This window comes from Euprymna scolopes, chromosome 2 (assembly GCF_053919585.1).
Source record: "Euprymna scolopes isolate OS-2025 chromosome 2, ASM5391958v1, whole genome shotgun sequence".
Lineage (NCBI taxonomy): Eukaryota > Metazoa > Mollusca > Cephalopoda > Sepiida > Sepiolidae > Euprymna > Euprymna scolopes.
In genome coordinates, this window is record NC_136483.1 from 126,468,461 (window position 1) to 126,492,207 (window position 23,747).

Consider the following 23,747-nt stretch of genomic DNA (forward strand, 5'->3'; position numbering starts at 1 on the left):
CCCAAAATTATTTCTTTATATAATGAACTGACCTCTCTAAAACGAATAGAAGCCAAAACTATTACTGATTATATTATAAGAGCCAAAACGACTGCAAATTCTTTAAAAATGTCTTGTGAAGTTATAAGTGACAGTCTATTAATTTCCATAGTCCTTAAGGGATTACCGAGTGATTTCAAGCCATTTACCACCGTGATAACCCCGAAAGAAAAACCCATGACTTTTAGCCAATTCAAGGTAGCACTCAGAAGTTATGAAGAAACTGAAAAAATGATCACAAAAAAAAAAAAAAAAAAAAATCTACAAATATTATGAAATTTAAAATTACACACATAAAAACACCAAAATTAAATTATACCCATTCCAGGAATAAAAACCGCAACTTTGCCAAAAACAATTTTTCTCCTAAGAAAAGTACAAAAATTATTTGCTATAATTGTGGACGACCTAGTCACAAGAGTTTCCAATGTAGATACAGGACTCAAAATGGTGACTCCATTAAAAATGTGGAGAGCTCTGTTAGTGAACATACATTTTTATTTTCGTGTACGTTCAATGCTTCAACAAACAATAATTTTCTTGTCGATTGTGGGGCCACGGCACACGTGATTACAAAGGAATCTGATTTATCAATTTTGACCCCAACTTTAAGCCACAAAATCATTTTGTAGAACTAGCTAACGGGAGTCGAGTAAATGATATCGTTTTGAAAAGAGGCGATGCTAAAATCTCACTAAGGAACAATAAAGGTGAACTGTGTTTCTGTATTCTAGAAAACACTCTTCTAATCCCAAAATTTCAACAAAATATATTTTTTGTACAAGCTGCAAATATAAACTTTAGCCCCAATAAATCAAAACTGGTATACCCAAATGGATCTGTAGTCGACATTAAAGAAAATGGAAGATTATATTATTTAAATAGCATAGTCCCATCGAAAACCGCCTGCCATGATCTACAGACATGGCATAAAATTCTTGGACATTGCAATATTCCTGATATCAAAAAGTAGCTTACTGTAGTTGATGGAATGAAAATACAAACATCAAAAAAATTTCAACTGCGACGTCTGTATGCAAGGGAAAATGACAAACTATCAAAAGCAAGATACCAGACAAGAAGGCCAAAAAAATCCTATCAATGGTGCATTGTGACTTGAATGGTCCCATGGAACCGATGGCCAGAGAACATTATAGATATGTGTTGAATTTCGTAGATGATCATTCAGGTTTAATAATGGTTTACTTTTTAAAGAACAAATCTGATACCCTGCTAGCAACTAAAAACTATTTAGCCGACATGGCTCCCTACGGTGAAGTCAAGTGTATTCGCTCTGAAAACGGTACGGAATTCACCAATAAAGACTTTGAACTTTTACTAATTAACCATTATATCAAGCATGAAAAATCAGCTCCTAGATTGCCACACCAAAACGGGATTGCTGAAAGAGCGTAGCGGACACTTTTTGAAATGGCAAGATGCCTACTCATTGAATCAAAACTCCTCGAAAACTTCTGGACGTACGCACTTATGGCGGCAGCCTATATACGCAACAGGTGTTTTAACAAAACACTATCTAAAACTCCATGTGAATCTTTCTGTGGTAAAAAAGCAAATTTAAGCAGAATGCATATATTTGGTTCAACTTGCTTCGCATGTATAGATAAAAAGTGTAAATTGAATATTAAAGCTGACAGGTATATTTCTTGGATAAGATAAAAACAGTCCAGCCAATTAAGTATTTTTTCCAGAGAAAAATAAAATAAAAAGAATCCGATGTGTACAATTCACAGACACGTTTAATTTTACAGATGTAAACCCGTCATATGAAGAAGATGAAATTATGTTTCCTCAAATTATTAAAACAAACGAAGACAATAAAAATGACGGAGACAAGAGTATCCATGATGATGATGATAAAGTCGAAAGATATCCCAAAAGAAATAGAAGGCGACCCGATTGTTTTGTGGTCGACAACATAAAAGATTACCAAATCGACTAATGCGCCAAAAAGCTTCAACGAAGCAATTAATTCAGAACATTGTGATGAATGGAAAATTGCTATGAAAAAAGAAATAGATGCCTTAACCGAAAATGATACCTATACTGTAGTGCCTCTCCCAAAAGATAAACATGTTATTTCTACCAGATGGGTCTTTACAAAAAAGACTACAGCATCAGGTGTAAAACAGTACAAAGCTAGATTTGTTGCTAAAGGGTACTCTCAGATTTACAGTATGGAATATTTTTCTACGTTTTCACCGACCACAAACCTAACGACAATCAGAATTTTACTGCAAATCGCATCGCAATATAACCTAAACATTCATCAAATGGATGTAAAAAAATGCTTATTTGAATGCCCCAATAGACTGTAAAATTTATATTACCCCTCCAGAGGGATTTATAATGAAAAATAAAAATAGCGTGTGGCGACTTAACATGGTCTAAAGCAGAGTGCTCAGTGTGGGAATACAGTATTTCATGACTATATGATTAAACAACAATTTAGACAATGCACTGTAGACCCATGTTTATATACCCAACACAAAGACGATAAACTACTGATTTTGATTTGTGGGTCGATGATATTTTAATTGCATCAAATTATGACATAAGGTTAACTAATGTTCAGAACAAATTAAGTAAAAGATTCAAAATGACCGAACTTGGCAAAATATCCTGGTTTTTGGGAATAGAATTTATTCAAAGCAAAGGACTTGTTACGATGAATCAATCGAGATACAGCGACAAAATACTACTAAAATTTGAAATGGGAGAGTGCAAGAAACGCGCTACACCGGTCGAAAATGATTAATAAAAATATACACAGAATCTGAAATAATAACTGATAAACAATACCGCGGAATCATAGGTAGTCTTGTATATTTAATGACTGCGGCCAGACTCGACATATGCTATACAGTAACTGTCACAAAAATTATCACAACCGACAATGAAGGATGTAAACAGAGCTAAATAAGTCCTGCGTTATTTAAAAGGAACTAAAGAACAGACGTTAGTATTTAGAAAATCAAAAAATCCCTTAAAATTAGAAGGATTTTCGGATTCAGATTGGGGAAACGAAAATCGAAAAAGTATATCTGGATATTGTTTCAGACTCTCAGAAAATGGTCCTATTATTTCATGGAAATCTAAATAGCAAATGATTGTATCTCTCTCTACGTGTGAAGTAGAATCTATCACGATCACACACACAACCCAGGAAGCACTCTACCTTAAAATATCCTAAAGACTATTTTAGAGCCAGAATTAACTAAAAGCCCCGTAGTAATTGTGTCAATCAAGCCAGTATAGTCTTAGCACAGAACACGATAATCCACCAAAGATCTAAGCATATAGAAATAAAATACCATTTCATAAAAAACGAGGTGAAAAAGGAATCCATTATTTTGAATTACATATCAGAACAAAATATCGCTGATGTATTCATGAAACCCGCAACAAGAATAAAGTTAAAGAGTTTTTTCTCCAAACTTGTTGGGGGGTTCTGACCGAATTTTTTTTCTTCACGGCCCTACATGTAGGTAAATTATAAAAAAGCACAGTCCTGGACAAGACGTTAAACTGTATCCATTTTGTTTGTATTAACACGTTTATCTACAAATGCGTAACTACTGTTACTGAAATAAAAAAATAAATAAAAAAAGTCACTTTTTTAAAACCTTTTCTTTGTAATTTTCCATTTTGACAAATACTTTTTGCATGCTTATATTAAGGTGCACATAAATTACAATTGACTTTTTTTTTTGCACATTAGTTTTGTTTTTCAAAAATGTCCTATATTTTTTTTGCATTGTTTTAATAACAAAAAAAAAAAAAAAAAAAACCCTCTTTAAACGGGTACATGTTGCATGTATGTTTATTTTTATGTATACGTTTTTTTCTTTCTCTTTTTTTTTTTTACAAAACTGCCTAATCAAATTTAAGAAATGGCTTCTTTTTAACATACCCATCCCTTTTTAAGGTAAAAATACCTTCCATTTCTTTTATTTCTCTTCTCTGTACCTATATATCTGTTTTGACATTTGAACACAAAAATGGCGTCTTTTTACATGCTAAAATTCTAAGATCCAAATGATTTCTAATTTTTGTTATGCATAATTGAATATAAAAATATATATTTATTCTTTAGCAGAACGAACACAAGGAACTTCCCCATTATAAAAAAATAGGGGGGGATATTACAATATTTTGGAAATATAATGGGGTATGATCCCACACAGTTGGGCGATTCTATTTATAAACGATGCTGCTAGGAACTGACAAATCGAATTAATTCACGTTCTGCTACCAAACAATCAGAAACCAGATTTATCTCTATAAATATTAAACCTTTTCTGTAGCAATTTCGCATGTCTTTTGTTTTTTTTTTTCGTCTCGACACTGTAAGAATCTTTTGCTCTGTGGAACTGTCTACTGCAAACCAGTCACCTCTCAAGACTTGTGTGGAACAACAAACCATCGGAAACTGTTCTGAAACTAAACATGGCTTACACTTCTAGACAAAGTGGCCAATTACCTGCTGATTAATCAGTACGCCCCTATTATTAACTGAACCCTTTTGCTGATGTGACCATGATTACGCAGTTGCTATAACATCATAAATTATAGTTATTTAAAATGAAAGGCATCGATTATGAGTGCATGCATGGTTAATGTAATAAACTTAGTTTCATTAAAGAGTTGTCAAAACATTTCACTCTGCAATTTGTCAGTTTTTTTGTTATTAATGTTTTCAGTTGGTTTAAGCATCCAAAATCGTTGTTTGAATTAAAATTTTAAACAGTTAAAAAACTTAAAATGAAAGAAAGTTTGTTTTTTGTTTGAATTAAAGAATTGTAATCTTATTAGAATTTTTGTTTCTTTTAAATAAAAATTTAACCCTCATGTGAAGGTTAAAAAATGAAATCGAAGTAAGGAAATTCTTTTAAATTCCAAAACAACCCTGTTTAAATGCACAAAAAAAAAATAAAAAAAGAGACCACCGGTAGGCGTGCGTGAACCTCAAAACTAATGGTTATGAGACAACCTCCTCATCCACTAGGCCAGAAAGCTGATTACGAAATCATGTTGGAAATTCTTGTATTTAAAGTAATTCAGAGAACAATGGTTGACGCATGCACAGTTGTTGAATTTGTTTAGAAAGACGATTTCAGGTGACCTCTCCGGCTTGAAATAAAACGCAATTTCTACACAAAATAATTGACCATTTTTTCCCCCAATTTTTCGATATTTGTTTGAGAGCTCAGTCTTTCTAAAGATACGGAGTTGTATGACAAAAGTTTGTAACAAACATACAAACACACACACACAAACATCTTTCCTTTATATAATAGATTAGCAGGGGTACCGGTGTTGCTCGGGGTCATAAATTTAAATAGAAGTGAAATTATGCGCAGTATCTTTATATTAACATTTCTATATCACCCTCTCTCAAGCCCTATCTTTGTTTCTTTCCTTTTCTCTCCTCTTTTTACCATCTTTATCTGTAAACCTTTGAGTATCTCTCGTTGTGCTGTATTGAAAAAAAAAAAAAAAAAAAAGTAATTCAGATACTAGAGCAACCTTTTTCAAATATAATACTCCATTCTCACATTTATTCCTTCTGGGCAACTCCAAATTGAACAAAACAATGGCATTCTTGAATAAAGGTAATTCCATTCACTCCATCCGCTTTAACAATAATAAAAGAAATTAAAGGGAAAATTTTAAAAATATATATGAAACAAAGTAATTTTCAGATCGCAAACTGCTTCAGCAATTTTCATCATTGACTCCATATATCCCCTTCTTAAAAATATACATGAAAAAGTAATTTTCAGATTTTAAAATGCTCCAGCCATTTCCGGGAGTGACTCCCCCTTTTAAAATATGTGATTTTTCAGATCGTAAACTGCTTTAGCAATTTCCGGGACTGACTCCATATATTCCCTCTCCTTCAAAATATATGAAATAAAGTAATTTACAGATCATAAACTGCTTAGGCCATTTCAGGGACTGACTGAATATACCCTACCTCCCCTCGCTCTTAAAAATAAATACAAAATAAAGTAATTTTCAGATTCTAAACTGCTGCAGATATTTCCAGGATAGACTCCATATACACCACTTCTAAAAATAAATATTACTGGATCATTTTGAGTCATTTTTAGAATATTACAAATAAGCACTAAATATTACTTGATTCATGAATATGATTTTTGGAATATGACAAATAAGCAAATAAATTATTTGATCAATATACGTAATTTTTAGAATATGACAAAAATCTCAAAAATTATTAGAGCCGTGTATATGATTTTTGGAATATGACAAATAAGCACTAAACATTACTGGATCAATTTGCAGGAGTTTTGGAATATGACAAATCAATTTGTGTGAGTTTCAAATATGATTAAGCACTAATAATTACTTGATCAATATACGTGAGTTTTGGAATATGATAGATAAGCACTAAACATTACTTGATTAATTTCCGTGATTTTTGGAGTATGACAAATAAGCACTGAATATTACTTGATCAATTTATGTAGGTTTTGGAATATGACAAATAAGCACCAAACATTACTTGATCAATGTACAAGATTTTTGGAATATAAGCACTTAATATAACCACTAAACATTTGATCAATTTACAGGATTCTCGGAATCTGACGAATAAGCTTTAAACATTACTTGATCAATCAACGTGATTTTTGAAATATGACAAATATTTACAATTACATGATCATTTATGTGATTTTCGGAATATAACAAATGACCACTTAATATTAATTGATCAATGAACGTCAGTTTTTAGATCATGAAGGATGAAATATTACTTCAACAAAGTGATTTTTAGAATATGAAAATAAAGACTAAACATTATTTGATCAATTTACATGATTTTAAAAATCAAATCAAATAAGCATAAAAAATTCTTTGATCCATGTATATGATTTTTGGAATATGACAATCATTAAAATATATATTTGATCCTTAAATGTGATTTTTGGAATATGACAAATAAGCATAAAAAGTCAATGTTCGTGATTTTACACAATTTTCTGTTATGCTAACTTTTTTGTATGTCAGAAGTAAAACTTTTTTTTTTTTTTGTGCTATAGTGAAGACGCACCTTATTAAATGTCATACTACTCTAATTTATTACATGATTTTCAGTTTTAATAACTTATGTACATCACAGGTAAGATTTTCATTGTTTTTTTCATATGGGTACTGTACAAGTTATTTCTAATTTAAAAATGAAACTACTTGGCAGTTTTTTTCAAATCTATATATCTATAAGTGTGTGTGTGTGTGTGTGTGTGTGTGTGTGTGTGTGTGTGTGTGTGTACATTTCCCTACAAAATAATTGTTAATTTTCAGTCTCAAAATTTGATATACAGGATATTGAGATTTGGGAAAAATCTTTGTTATCGGTTTTCGGCCAGAAATTTGGCTGTTAAGGGGTCAAATGGATATCACAAACGTAGGTGATAATGCTTGGGAAATTGCTTCCAGACAATAAAACGGACACTACTTATATGATTTTTGGGATATGACAAACAAAACAAAAAAAAAAAAAAAAAAAAAAAAAAAAAAAAAGATGAAATATCTTCTTTTTTTTTTTTTAAGGAGATAATGTCTTGTAGAAACTCCTCTATATTATGGTTACTTGATCTTTTGGCTTAGATCAAAGTTTAACATCTGTTCTCAGCATTCCAGCAACCTCATCTCCCACCCCTTCCCATAAATAGAGGACAGATATCATATTTTAACTAATACTAGAGAAAAAAGTGACGGTAATGCTGGGGAAAATTGCCTTGTGACAACAAATGACACTATTCCCTCTAACTCCACCTATAAATGAAGTATTGACAATCTCAATAGAAACAATAGTAAAAAGTTAAAGAGAAATGATGTCATTTCCGGTAAAAATGACTTTGCATTTTTTCAATTTATACATAAATACACCGATTTATTTTGAAAACATGCCACCTGTTTTCTGTTCTATTTATTGATACAGTATTTCCTGAATAATTTTTTTTTTTTACCTCATCGTTCTGTGATTCTTGGATATTTTATTATTTGACACGCGATAATTATGTAGGTACCATTTGTTTTACTTGAAAAAACAGTATTTTTTCGGTTTATACTAAAGAACTACTTTGTTTTTCTTGTGTAAAGACAGATGGCGTAATTTTTGTTTGAGATTTTGCTCTTTCTAACGATACCAATTTCATGATGATCTAGTGCCGATGACGTTTTTAATGGATATACAAACACAAACATTTGAGGCTTATATAATAGATGGTATCATTATGAGTATTGCTATCAGTAATATTTGTATTATACTGTTCTCAGTATTACTATCATCATTAACATCATTAGTAGTAATAGTAGTATCATCACTTAATCTAATTTCTCGGGCAACGCCGGAACATAGTAGGCTAATATATAATTTTGAGATTAAAAGTTGTCATCCTATAGTAAATTTGCTAAGTGGTATATACCAAACATAACACATACAGTTCAAAGATCTAAACAAATATTTGTAGAGAGTACATCAAAAACTGAAAATTTCAGCAAAAAAATACAGGTGATGTTGGAATAAGCATTTTCCTGTTAAAGTTTGAAAGCAAGATATAGGATTTATATGAAGAAAAACTCCATAGTTGTTTAGTAATAAAAAATAAAAGATGTTGATATATATATATATATATATATATATATATATAAAATAGCCAACTCTAGAATGAATTTTAGCAAACTTACTTCTGCCTGCAAAAAAACATTCCAAACACACTCACTTCAGAGTCAGGTTCTTAAAAAAAAAACAAAAGAAAGAATCACCCCCACCCCCAAAGTTGAATAGAAAGACAATACTGACCATCTCCGTTCTCTTTTTAGTAAAAAACAAATCAGAAAGAGAAAGTACCTGTCCAACTTTAGTACATATGTTTGGAGCATATGATGGATCACAGATGACCATTTTGCATTTTGCTACTTGGTCTTGAGACTTTACTCCAACAACTTTTCCGTCTTCCATAACTAGTTCATCAACTGGCTTGTCCAACATGTATGTGCCACCATAGATTGCACTCAATCTATATTTAAAAAAATAAATAAATAAAATAAATTAATATATATAAGTACAAACAGTTACATGTCAGCAGAGGTTCTCAAAACTATCAGAAAAAGAGGGTCAATCACTGGGGTATTATTAATAGAGATGCTATAAACATTGAAGGGGAGCCTGATAGTAGAGCACATTTTCCTGCATGATAATTTGAATCAACTTAGCTAGAAGTTCCCAAACCTTTAAAAATATTATGTATTGAAAATTAAAAAATTAAGAAAATGAAAAAAATGTTATAAGTGTAAATGATTAAAATCTTTGTTTTGTTAAGACCATTTTCTTTTGTTGGTTACTGAAATTAATTCGATTTTCTAAACTTTCAAATGTTAGAATGATTAATTTCACATAGATCTAGTGTAAACTGATCCATCATTTTTGGGCCATTCTTGTCTTGACTTTTCTTGTCACTAACCCTAAATGAAAAAATAATAAAAAAAAAACTGCTCTAACTCTAATTACAAGAGGTATCCCTCCTAAAATTTTCCTTAACTACCAATAACCCCAAGTGTCAAGCTTCTCCTCAACAAACTGCTCTTAAAACTACAAATAACTTTAAAAAAAAAAACAAAAAAACAAAAAAACACACACACTCTCTCCCCAGAATGTACAGGATTTATCTTCATAGAAAAAAAAAAAAAAAAATTACCCATTTAGGCCCGGCAATGGATTATTATTCCATATTAAATTTATGTGAAACTGATCCCCCCACTCTAAATTGCCTGCCAAGTTTTTTAGGGTGTTCAAAGTTCAAAAAGGAAGTTGAATCTCATAAGGGTTTGACCTACAATAATATCAAAGAAATCTTGCAAATCTATTTTAAAACAGGGATAGTACTAGATTTCAATTTCTTTTATATAAATTGCATTACAATTTAACAATCTCTTATTTTTAAATGGATACATGGTATTTTTAAGGGATTACAGCATACTACAAATTTACAGCATTTTACCTGGAAACCATTAATTTCTGTAGATTTTCAGTGACATATTCCCATTCCTTCCAGAAAATAAACATACAGCAAATTTCATTGCTTAGTCTGCTTATGTTTCAAACAAGATATTTTTACTAAAAAATGTGACAAAACATGGTTTTAAAGAGTGGGAAAATATTCAATTGTGTAAGGCACAAATATAGTCATACCTTTTTTATTTAAAAATTTTTAAAGAATTCTTTCTTAGATCAAGCTTTTTATATATGCCGTTATTGAGATATTTTAGGTCATTTCATTTTTCATGTGTAGGGACGTACTGATTAGCAAATTAGGTGATTACCAATTAATCGGCCTTTCATAATCGGCCGATTACCAATAAGTTTTCTAATGCTGATTTATCAGCAAATTTTGTTGTCATAAATGATACTAATATTAATTAAATTTTATTGTAAACGAAGACAAGTGAACTCCCTTTTTTGCTTGTCAGTGAAAATTTATCGAAGAGACATGCATGGTCTACACCATTGCTTTTAAACTAGGGCTCTGCGGAACCTTAGGTTTCTGCCAGTACAGTCCAGGGTTTCCGCAATTTCTAAATTAAAATAAGGAACAAATAAACAATGTTAACTTCAATTTTGAAAATCTATTTTATTATTATATGCATATTTTTTTTAAAAGTTACGTAATTAAACTCGCTACATTTGAAAAATTAATTTCTCTTGCTACCATTAGGTTTGCTTTTATACATTCTGATTATACAGTTAACGGCAAAAGAATCACTAAAATCATGAGAAAATGTTCTTTTATTTAAAAATTTGAAATATAAGCTTACATTTCAACATTAAATGGAGCATTTCTAAATAATTGTTTGTATATATAAAAAATGCATACAGTTTCAATCTAAAAATTTTAATGAAATTCATTTAAAATATAATCGGCTTAAAACCACCTTAGAAATTTAAAGCAAGCAGATTTTAAAAATTTAAAAGACTTTATTGAAAGTGACAAAAAGGAAATTAATAAAAATTCAAATTCATTTGAATTATATATAAAACTAATAAACCTAACTTAAATTACTTTTTTAAATTACCAAAGTAATTTTAAATTTGAAGTTTCCTCACAAAAAATGAAAAAAAAACCCCAAAAAAAACCAAAAAAAAAACAATTATCAATGTTCCCTTAAAATAGTAAGGAAACTGACAGAAAATGAAGAATCAAAAATTACACAACTTTATGTCAATAGTAATTTTTTTTTTTTTTTTTTTTTTTTTTTTATCGAATTGCAAAAAAAAAACTAAAAAAAAAAACTAAAAAAAAAAAACTAAAAAAAAAAACTAAAAAAAAAAACAAAACACATTTTTCCAAAATAAATGAAAAACAGAAAAAGTAATATAATTTTATAAAAAGGCTGACTGGCAAGCCATCAGGGAACTAATCAGAGATGCCCCATGGAGAAATATTTTTTCTCTCCCTGCTGAACAGTGTGCAAACGAGACCACTGACTGGTTTAAAACTGCAATCGAAGCGCATGTTCCTATACGGAAATTTTATAGTAAGCCCCACTCTCCCCAATGGTTTACGTCGATTTGCGCAACTGCCATTGCTCAAAAGCAGCATGCATACCGTAAGTTTAACCGACATAAGTCCAGTTCAAACAGACTGAAGTATATAGAAGCTAGAAATAACGTTAAGAAAGAAATAGCGACAGCTAAGAGAGAAAAAAAAGCGCATCGAAGCACAAAAACTAGGAACTCGAGACTTCTGGAAAATCTACAACAGTGTAGTAAATAATGGGCAATCAACAATTCCCCCACTAACCAACAATCACGAGGTTGTCTCCTCAGCAACCGACAAGGCTAACATGCTTGCCAGTCGGTTTGCCTCAAACTCCACACTGGACCCTTCCAACCACCCCCTACCTGACTTTCCTATATGGACAGACGCCACACTAGACGATCTGAAAACCACCCCTGCTCAGGTGCATGTTATCATAAAAAACCTTGACACTTCAAAAGCATGTGGACCCGATTTTATCCCAGCTGTGCTATTAAAAAAGTGCTCAGCCGAAGTAGCTCCAGTTCTCTCCAAACTCTACAACAAATGCTTTAATGAAGCTTGCTTTCCGGGCTGTTGGAAAACTGCTTCTGTTGTACCGGTATTCAAGAATTCTGGCGAAAGGACTGACCCATTAAATTATCGCCCCATTAGCCTCCTCCCACTTTTTGCCAAAATATTTGAGACCTTAATTAACCATGCTCTAGTCCATCACCTTACAGATGCTAAACTTCTGACTGACAAACAATATGGATTTAGACAAGCCCGTTCCACAGCAGACATCCTAACTGTGATCTCTGAACGTATATACCATTCACTGGACAAAGCTGGGGAGGGCAGAGCGGTAGCTCTAGATATATCTAAGGCTTTTGACAGGGTATGGCATGAGGGTTTCTTCAGGAAAATTAGATCATACGGTATCACTGGTAGAATACTTAACATAATTAAATCCTTCTTAGATAAGAGAAAAATCCAGGTTGTCCTCGACGGTCGTACATCCAAATAATATGATATAAATGCGGGGGTGCCCCTGGGTTCTATCCTTGGACCTCTATTGTTCCTGATATTCATAAATGACCTCCCCGACAAAATTGCCTCTGAGATGGGTATATATGCTGATGACACTACACTCTATGGCAGGCACGACAGGAAGATGAATGAACACATTTCTAAAGAAATGGCAGAAACACTAGAGGAAGACCTCCAATCTCTGGTGGAATGGGGACAAAAGTGGTTGGTTGCGTTCAATGCTGTCAAGACTAAACTAGTTTCATTCAATAATTACAAGAGGGTTTCTTGTAATTATTGAATGAAACTACCACCTATAGCAATGGCCAACGACTCTTTATCTGAGAGTACATCTTTCAAACTCCTTGGCCTAACGTTCACAGGAAACATGAGTTGGAACAATTACATTGAAGGCATTGCCAGGGCCGCTGCAAGAAAGGTGGGCTCTCTCTACTGTGCTAGAAAACTACTAACACCCGAAAGTATCCTGTACCTCTATAAGGCCACCATTCGCCCATGTATGGAGTATTGCTGTCACATCTGGGCTGGTGCATCTGCTACTAGTCTCCCGCTCCTTGACAAGGTTCAAAACAGAGTCGCAAACTTGATAGGTCCTGAACTGGCATCTAAGCTTCAGCCTCTGTCCCATCGACGAAATGTTGCATCCCTCTGCCTGTTCTACAAGTATTTTAGTGGTGAATGCTCTGACGAACTGCAATCACTTGTGCCCCCACGACGTGAGCACCCTCGACAAACCCGACAGGCTGCTAAATCCCACCCCCACACTGTAGAGATCCCTAGATGTAAAAGATTTTTACTCCAATAGTTTCTTCCCCAGAACCGCTAGACTCTGGAATTCCATTCCAGGTCACTGCTTCCCCAACAGTACTGACGTGCAGAAGTTCAAGTGTAACGTGAACCGCCATCTTGCTGCCCAAATCCCTACATAGTACCCCAGTAGTTGTTTCCCCTGATAGTAGCCCCCTACACCAAAGTGGCAATTTGCCTTGTTTGGGGTGAAAATGTAATAAAAAAAAAAATTAAATATAAAAGGCAAAACATACGAGAGTTTTTGTATGTCCAAGAAAGGCATGTTCGACCAGGGAGGGGGGGGGGGACTATCGCTTAAAAGTGGTTATTTATGGTAGCACATCTAAGACAGTAAACGACCAAGTTCTCTCCAATTCTCTCTCCTCTGATCTTGAGCACGTAGTACAATGGGGTAAGGAGTGGCTGGTTACTTTTAATGCATCTAAAACCAAGCTTCTCTTCATCAACATTCTGATCCACATCTGGCATCAATTGAAATCAATGGCTCTCGTCTTCAGGAGGTCTCAAGTTTTGACAAACTTCTTGGCTTGACCATTACTCCTGATCTTAAATGGAACACGTACATCAAATCTGTTGCCAAGGCCGCTGGAAAAATGGTGGGATCTTTCTATCAATCCGGTAGATATCTCACTGCTGATGCTATTCTCTATATAAGAGCCAGGTATGTCCAAGGATGGAATACTGTTGCCACATCTGGGCAGGAGCTATTAGAAAGGACTTGGCCTACCTTGATAGAGTTCAAAATAGACTTCGTAGCCTCGTAGGAGATGTCCTTTTCTCTTCCTTGCAACCTCTATCTCACAGAAGAGATGTTGCGAGTTTGTCTCTGATGTATCGTTATTTTCATGGAAAGTGTTCGACTGAGCTTCAATCTATGGTTCCCCCTCGCCAAACTTTCACAAGAAACACTCGTCTAGCTGTACACACTATCAATAATTACCCCCACTCTTTATCTGTGCCTAAACCTAAACGTAGATTCCATGAACTAAGCTTCTTTCTTAGAACTGCACGCCTGTGGAATTGTCTTCCGTTTTCCTGCTTTCCGGCTGACTACAATATGGTTGTCTTCAAGTCTAACGTAAATAAGTTCTTGATGAGCCGTTCCATATAAGTTATCAAATTTACCAAATTTTCATTACTAATGATTACTATATTGTCCAATTTCTACTGTACACTCTTTAACCCTTATCCTTGAGTGGCCTCTTGGCCTTGATAATGTGGTGATGCCTATGTAAAAAAAAAAAAAAAAAAAAAAAAGTCAAAAATAGTAAAATCCGAGACTTAAACCAAAAATAATACGCAAAAATTATAAGTAAATAAAAAAAAAAATTACGCTTAAAAATATTTGGCTTGAGACGATCGACGTCTGTTTGCACAACAAAACAAAACAAAAAAAAAAACGGCCATTTTCTTTTTTATATTACTAACACTACGACCTAATTCTATTGAGAGGGAGGAAAGTGGGAGGCATATTATGAGTTACCTATTTACAATGCCTCCCCACGGGACAGAGTTAGACACCAGGGGCGTTTATTAACTTGGAGAAAATCAACCTATTTTAATATGATACGAAATGAGAGTTAATGGATTGGGTGATATAAATCCTCCTTATTTTCGAGTTTTCTTAGTGGGGGTTGGGGCGAAAGATGAGACCACTTAAATTCAAAGAACAGATACTACACTTGGATCTTAGCCAAAAAACCAAGTAACCGTCTTATAAAGCTTAATTTTCTGCCAAGCATTATCTATTAAAAAAAGATGCATAATTTATATTTAGATGTCATATTCCAAAAATCAAAGAAGGTCATCCTTATTTTTGATTGACGTTTGTTTCTCTCCTTATTTTCTTCTTAGCCGCCAAAAGACGAAGTAATAAAAAAGATCCGCATTATATATTTTTCGTATATTAAATTAGTACAAGAAACTGCTGATTCAAAATTCTGAAATAAAAACATTATTCAGAAAGCCATTCTTAGGAATTTAGGGAGGTTATTTTTTAGTGGGAGTTGGGGCGAAAGACGAGACCACTTGAATTCAAAGAACAGATACTACACTTTAATCTTAGCCAAAAGACCAAGTAACCGTCTTATACAGCTTACTTTTCTGCTGAGCATTATCTCCTATTAAAAAAAGATGCATAATTTATACTTAGATGTCATATTCCAAAAATCACAGCTGAACTAAAAACATTATTATTTAGAAGGCCATCCTTATTTTCGATTGACGTTTGTTTCTCTCCTTATTTTGTTAGTGGGGGTGGGAAGGATGAAACCGCTTTAATTCTAAGAACAGATACTACACTTTGAGGTATTTATTCGCTCCTCCACTGAGCAAATTAGGCACAAGGCCGATTTTTAAAGTGAGGAGTGAAGGGGAAATGGGGACCAACTCCCCGGGGAGTAGGGGAGCTGGATAGTGACAATTGGTATGAAGGGTTGCCCCTACATTGACCAAGGTCTTATATGTGGGGTTGCCCCACATATGGTCATTGTTAGTAGTATCTGCCGGAACAGATACTACACTTTGATCTTAGCCAAAAGACCAAGTAAAAAAAAAATGTGTATTATATTTTTGAGGAAGGTGAGAGGCATATTATGAGTTAGTGGGAGGAGGGGGGGGGAGATGAAACCGCTTTATTTCTAACAACAGATACACTTTGATCTTAGCCAAAAGACCAAGTAAAAAAAAAAAGATGCGTATTGGATAGAATTGGTGCATATGTATGAGCAAAATACCCAGCGTCGCCCGTAATAGTATGACATATACACTAGCTGATTACCCAGCATGGCCTGGGATTGGAAGAACACTCGGCGACGCCTGGGATTGGAAAAAATTGGTTGATATATGTACTAGCCAAATGCCCAGCGTCGCTCGGGATGAATTACATAGGTGGATATCTGTACTAGCAAAATACCCGGCATAGCCTAGGATTGGATAAAGTAGGTGTATATGCACTAGCAGAACAACCGGCGTCGCCCGGGATTGTATGACATAGGTGGATGTGTACTAGCAAAATACCAAGTATTGCCTGGGATTGTATGATATAGGTGAAGTATGGGTCCGATTTGACAATTTTGAAGGTGCTTGCGGATTATAGGTCCGATTTGACAATTTTGAAGGTGCTTGTGCAGTATAGGTCCCATTTAACAATTTTGAAGGTAATTGTGCAGTATAAGTCGATTTTAAAAAATTAGACGGTGCTTTTGCAGTACAGGTCTAATTTGAAAAATTTAGAAGGTCCAGTGCAGTATATATCCGATATGAAAATTTTGAAGGTGCTTGCGCAGTATATATGTTACAATATGCAAGTGACCTCCCCTGGATGTAGCTTCATTATCAGATTCTCTTAGATTAATATACAATCATTGTTATAATATGCAAGTGTCTCGCTTGGATGTAGCTTCATTGTCGAATTCCATTATATTAATATACAATCATTGTTATAATATGCAAGTGATCTCCCTTGGCTGTAGCTTCATTGTCAAATACCATTAGATTAATATACAATCATTGTTATAATATTCAACTTACCTCCCTTGGAGTAAGCGTCATTGTCGAATACCATTAGATTAATATAAAATCATTGGGGTAATATGCAAGTGACCTCCCTTGGGTGTAGCTCCATTGTGGAATTCCATTAGATTAATATATTCATTGTCATAATATGCGAGTGACCGAGTGACCTCCCTTGGATGTAGCTTCATTGTCGAATACCATTTCAATTATATACAATCATTGTCATAATATGTAAGTGACCTCGGATGTAGTGTCGAATACCATTAGATTAATATAAAATAATTGTATGATATGTAAGTTACCTCCCTTGCAACATTGTCAAATTCTATGAGAATAATATACAATCATTATAATATGCAAGTGACCTCCCTTTGGTGTAGCTTCATTGTCGAATTCCATTAGATTAATATACAATCATTGTTATAATATGCGAGTGAACTACCTTGGGTGTAGCCTTATTGTCGAATTCCATTAAATTAATGTACAATCATTGTCATAATATGTAAGTGACCTCCCTTGGGTGTAGCTTCCTTGTTGAATACCATTAGAATAATATACAATCATTGTCATAATATGCAAGTGACCTCCCTTAGATGTAGCTTCATTCTCAAATACCATTAGATTAATATACATTTATTGTCATAATATGTAAGTGACCTCCCTTGGATGTAGCTTCATTCTTGAATGGCATTACATTTATATACAATCATTGTTATAATATGCAAGTTACCTCCCTTGGATGTAGCTTCATTGTCGAATACCATTAGATTAATATACAATCAATGTAATATTATGCCAGTGAACGCTCTTAAATATGGCTTCATAGCTGGATATTTGTACTAGCATAATACCCAGCGTTGCCGGGGATTGTACAAGAACAATGTACTAGCAAAATATCCAACGTTGCTTGGGGTTGGATGACATAGGTGGGATGTTTCCTAGGAGAATACCTGGGATCGGATCAGATGGGTGGATATTTGTGCTAACAGAATACCTCATATAGGAAGATGGTGTGATTATGTCGTAAAATCATGAAAAATTATTGTCACGATTAGTAACATATCCAAGAATTATGAAAAATGATGAAATGCGAGTTATTTGTTGGTGTGTTTATAATGAAATACCACGCCAGACAATGTCACAAATAATTATTTTAGCAAAAGGAAAGGATATTATGTGGGTTAAATTATGAAAAACGATTGTCGAAATTAGTAACATATCCAAGAATTACGAAAAGTGATTAAATGTAAGTTATTGGATTGGTGTTTTTATAATGAAATGAACAGACCAGATATAGTCTTAAAGTTAATATTTTATTAAGAGGGGGTCGATTATGTGGGTTATATCATTACAAATGATTGTAGAAATTAGTAACATATCCAAGAAAAGTGAAAAAGTATGAAATGTGAGTTATGTGATTGGTGTGTTTGTAATGAAATTACCAGCACAGACAATGTCCCAAATGTATTAATTTAGTAAGAGGAAGGGGATTATGTGGGTTAACTCATGAAACATGATTGTCGAAATTAGTAACATATCCAAGAATTATGAAAAATGATGAAATGTTACTTATTTGATGTGCATAGTTGTAATGAAATAGACACCCTAGACAATGTTGCATGGTTGTTATTTTAGTAAGAGAGAGGTGATTATGTGTGTTAAATCATCGAAAATGATTGTCAACATTGGTAACATATCCAAGAATTATGAAAAATGATAAAATGTGAGTTATTTGATTGGTGTGTTTATCATGAAATAACCAGTATCAATGTCTCAAAGTTTTTATTTTAGCAAGATGAGAGGGGATTAAGTGGGTTAAATCATGAAAAACGATTAGAAAAATATACAATTATTGTCATAATATGCGAGTGACCTCCCTTGGGTTTAGCTTTATTGTCGAATACCATTAGAATAATATACAATCATTGTTATAATATTTAAGTGACCACCCTTTTATGTGGCTTCATTGTCGAATACCATTAGAATAATATGCAATTATTACTATAATATGCAAGTGACCTCCCTTGGATGTAGCTTTACTGTCGAATACCATTAGATTAATATGCAATCATTGTCATATTATGCCAAGTGAACTCTCTTTTATGTGGTTTCATAGCTGGATATTAGTACTAGCAGAATACCAAGCGTTGCCGCTGATTGGATAAGACAGGTGGATATATGTACTAGCAAAATACCCGACATTGCTTGGGATTGGATGAGATAGGTGGTTGGTTTTCTAGGAGAATACCTGGGATCGGATAAGATAGGTGGATATTTGTGATAACAGAATACCCTATATAGGAAGATGGGGCGATTATGTCGTAAAATCATGAAAACTCATTGTCCAAATAAGTAACATATCCAAGAATTATGAAAAATGATGAATTGTGAGTTATTTGATTGGTGTGTTTGTAATAAAATAAACAGCCCAGATATTGTCTGAAAGTTAGTATTTTAGTAATGAAAAAAAAAAAAAACCCAGCCAGACAATGTCTCAAAGTTATTATTTTAGTAAGAGGAAGGAGATTATGTGGGTTAAATCATGAAAAATTATTGTCGAAATTAGCAACATATCCAAGAAATATGAAAAGTGATTAAATGTAAGCTATATGTGTTTATAATGAAATAAACAGCCCATATATAGTCTGAAAGTTATTATTTTAGTAAGAGGGGGTTAATTATGTGGGTTACATGATAAAAAATGATCGTAAAAATTAGTAACATATCCAAGAATTATTAAAAATGAGTAAATTTGAGTTATTTGTTTGGTGTATTCTTAATGAAACAGAAAGCCAAGATGATGTATTAAAGTTATAATTTTAGTAAGAACGGGGCTATAATTAGTGTTAAATCAAGAAAAATGATTATCGAAATTAGTAAAATATTCAAGAATTATGAAAAATGATGACGTTAGTAATTTTATTAGTGTGTTTGTAATTAAATAGACAGCCCAGACAATTTCTCAAATGTATTATTTTAGTAAGAGGTGGCCGATAATGTTGGGTAACTCATGAAACATGATTGTCGAAATAAGTAACATATCCAAGAATTATGAAAAGTTATGAAATGTAAGTTATTTTATTTCTGTTTTTATAATGAAATAAACAGCCGAGAAAAAGCCTCAGAGTTATTTCTTTAGAAGGCCGGGGTAAATTATGTGTGGGTTAATCATGAAAAAAGGACTGTTGAAATTAGTAACATATCCAGGAATTATGAAAAATGATAAAATGTGAGTTATTTGATTGGTGTGTTTGTAATAAAATAACTAGCCAGATAATATCTCTAAGTTATTTTTTTAGTAAGAGGAAAAGGGATTATGTGAGTTAAATCATGAAAAATGATTGTCGAAATTAGTAACATATCCAAGAATTATGACAAATGATTAAATGTGAGTTATTTGATTGGTGTGTTCGCAATGAAATAGACAGGCTAGAAGATGTATCAAAGTTGTTATTTTTGTAATAGGAACGGGATCATGCTGGTTAATGAGGGGGGGGCGATTATTTGGGTTACTTTATTAAAAATAATTCTCGAAATTAGTAACATATCTAAGAATTATGAAAAATGGTAAAATGTGAGTAACTTGATAGGTGTGTTTGTAATGAAAAAAAAAAACAGCCATGTAATGTCTGAACGTTATTATTTTAGTAATAGGAGGTGGCGATAATGTGGATTAACTCTTGAAAAATTATTGTCGAAATTAGTAACATAGCCAAGAATTATGAAATATGAAGTTTTAGTTATTTGATTGGTGTGTTTATAATGAAATAAACATCCCAGTCAAGGTAGCAAATTTATGATTTTAATAGGAATTGGGCGATTATATGTACGCACTCATTTAATTTGATTGTCGAAATTCATAAGATATCTAAGAATTATGAAAAATGATGAAATGTGAGGTATTTTATTGATGTGTTTGTAATGAAATAAACAGCTTAGAAATGTCTCAAAGGTATTATTTTAGTAAGAGGAGAGGGATTATGTGATTGAACTCAGAAAAAATGACGTTTGAAATTAGCAACATATCAAAAAATTATGAAAAAATGATGAAATGTGAGTTATTTGATTGGTATATTTATAATGAAGTAGACATACCAGACAATTTCTGAAAGTTATTATTTTAGCAAGAGGTGGCGATTATTTGGGTTACTTCATTAAAAATAATCGTCGAAATCAGTAACATATCCAAGAATTATGAAAAATGATATGCGAGTTACTTTGTTGGTGGGTTTGTAATGAAATAACCAGCCATACAATGTCTAAAAGTTATTATTTTAGTGATAGAAGGGGGCGATAATGTGGATTTATTCATGAAAAATTATAGCAGAAATTAGTAACATATCATAGCCTATGTATCAATGTTTTTATTTTAGTAAAAGTAGAGGCGATAATGTAAGTTAAATCAGGTAACATGGTTGCTGAAATTAGTAACATGTCAAAAAATTATAAAAAATTATGAAATGCAAGTTATTTTAATGATGTGTTTGTAATGAAAAACCAGCCAAGACAATGTCTCAAAATTATTATTTTAGACAGGTGAGAGATAATGTTGGTTAAATTGTCGAAATGTGTAACAATCCAAGAATTATGGGATTCAACGAGATACGTCAACATATATACTTACAGATTACCAGGAGTCACCCTGGATTCAATGAGATACATGAAAATGTATGCAAGCAGAATACATGGTCACCTGGGATGTAGTGAGATAGATGCAAATATATACTAGCAGAATACTTAGTGTTGCCTTGGATTGAATTAGATTGATTGAAATATATACTAACAGAATACCTTGCGTCGCCCAGGATTTCACGAGATTGATTGAGATATAAACTAGCAAAACACCCAGCGTTGCCCGGGATTGAATGAATTAGGTGAGAATATATATTAGCAAAATACCTGGCATCGCTTGGGATTTGATGAGATAAATGTGTTGCATATTACCTGTCCTTGCATATACACGCTGTAAATTACCTACCCTAGATAAGATACAATTATTTCATGTGTAACACCCGTCTTATGTAGGTAAAATATTCTTTTGCTTGAAATAGCAAATGATACATAAACATACAAAATTCCTCTCTCATAAGAATAATAAATATATTACAAAACCAAATTCAATTTTTTCATTGTTTATATGGTCCCGAGCAACGCCGGGTAGCCCCACTAGTCTATATATATAAAAGCGAAAATGTATGTGTGTGTGTTTGTGTGTATGTGTGTGTGTCTGCTAAAAACTTTCGACACACGCGACGAAAATTCACAAACTCGGTATCATATCGAAGCCCCATCCTTCGCTTGAAAAATGTTGAAAAATTGGCCAAAAACGTTCATTTTTTCACTCCGAAATTGACAATTTTCGACAAGGAGGAGGGAACAACAAAAACAACGACGAGCGGTTCTATGCATGCGCCAGATGACGTCATGACCTGATTTACTTTAGATAATTGAAAAACTGAACAAATTTCATGTACGTCGCTTAAGGTCAGTTGATTAGCGCGTTGGTTCGTTATCTAAACGTTTTGGGTTCGAATCGTGGTGAGATGTCTTTTTTTTCTTCGATTTTTTTTAATTTAAATATTGAACCAGTGTTATTTAAGCCATTTTTCACGTAATGTTCGTTTTTCTGTTTTTTTTTTATTACTTTGCTTATCCATCCCCCAACCACACAACCAAAAACACCCGGGTACCCACCGATTTTTTTAATTTTAATATCGAAACAGGCTTATTTAAGCCATTTTTCACGTGTTCGTTTTTCTGTTTTCATCGTTAGTTTTTTTTTTTTTTTTTTTTTTTTTTTTTAGATGTTTTGATGTTTGTTGTCAGCCTATCGGCCTCAAGGCTCCGGGTTCAAGCCTACCTGCCACCACCCCCTGTTTGTTTCTTTTACACCTACAAAAGATTTTTTTTTCTATTTTCAAAATAACTGGGTTTTTTTTTGTTTTATTCTTTTAAGTTTAACATCATTTTTTTTATATTTAAACAGGGTTAAGTTTCCTTTTTGTTCTGCTTTACCCCCACCCCACATACACCTACAAACACCACGGCAATGTAGTAAGTATGGAAGGAAAAAAAAATTTACAAAAAATAACATAAGGTAAATAGCCGCATCAGCCAAGAGAACACCTTTTACTAATGTAACAAATATTTACGAATCATCAAAATGCAGGAAAATGAAGTATTAAATTCAATAGTTAGAAAGGTACTTTCTTCCAAAGATTTTATTTTAGTAAGAAATCCTGGGTTTACACAGACTCAAAAAAATAGCCAAAAATGGTTTGAGTTAAAGTTTTTTGGAGAAAAATTAATTTTTTCTAATGAGTCAAAGTTTAATATTAATGGAAATGACAGTAAACAATTTATTGACTAAAAGGCACTAGGTATGATTCATCACATGTAATTCACACTGAAAAGTTTAGTGAAGCATTACTGTAAATGGTTCAACTGACCTTATTTTCTTTTAATAAAAATGTTACAAAAGAAGTTTTAGATGTCTTAAAATGAAAATTATTAAATTCCCATGGCGGTTTTAAATTTCTAGGGGTTTTTCAACATGGAGCTCTTGTACATAAGGCTAAAACAGTTAAAAAAACAAACATTTTGATCTAAAAAAGATTGGTGTATTAAAATGGGTTGCCCAATCACCTGATTTAAACTTAATAGGGGGTTTATAAAGGTCAAGCTTGGTAATGAAAACTTTAAATTATTAAATGATTTAAAGAAAGCTAGACTTAAAGCTAAGCCATCATTAACACCGGAATA

General features: G+C 32.9%; 1 protein-coding gene across 1 annotated transcript in view; it reads right to left on the minus strand.

The window, feature by feature from the left end:
• Positions 1-23,747, minus strand: part of LOC145295977 (rab GDP dissociation inhibitor alpha-like) — a 171,077-nt gene that overhangs the window by 50,574 nt on the left and 96,756 nt on the right. Inside the window, exon 7 of the mRNA XM_080141916.1 lies at positions 8,945-9,113. Coding sequence (XP_079998042.1) covers positions 8,945-9,113 — 169 coding nt within the window. The remainder of the gene's footprint in view (positions 1-8,944; positions 9,114-23,747) is intronic.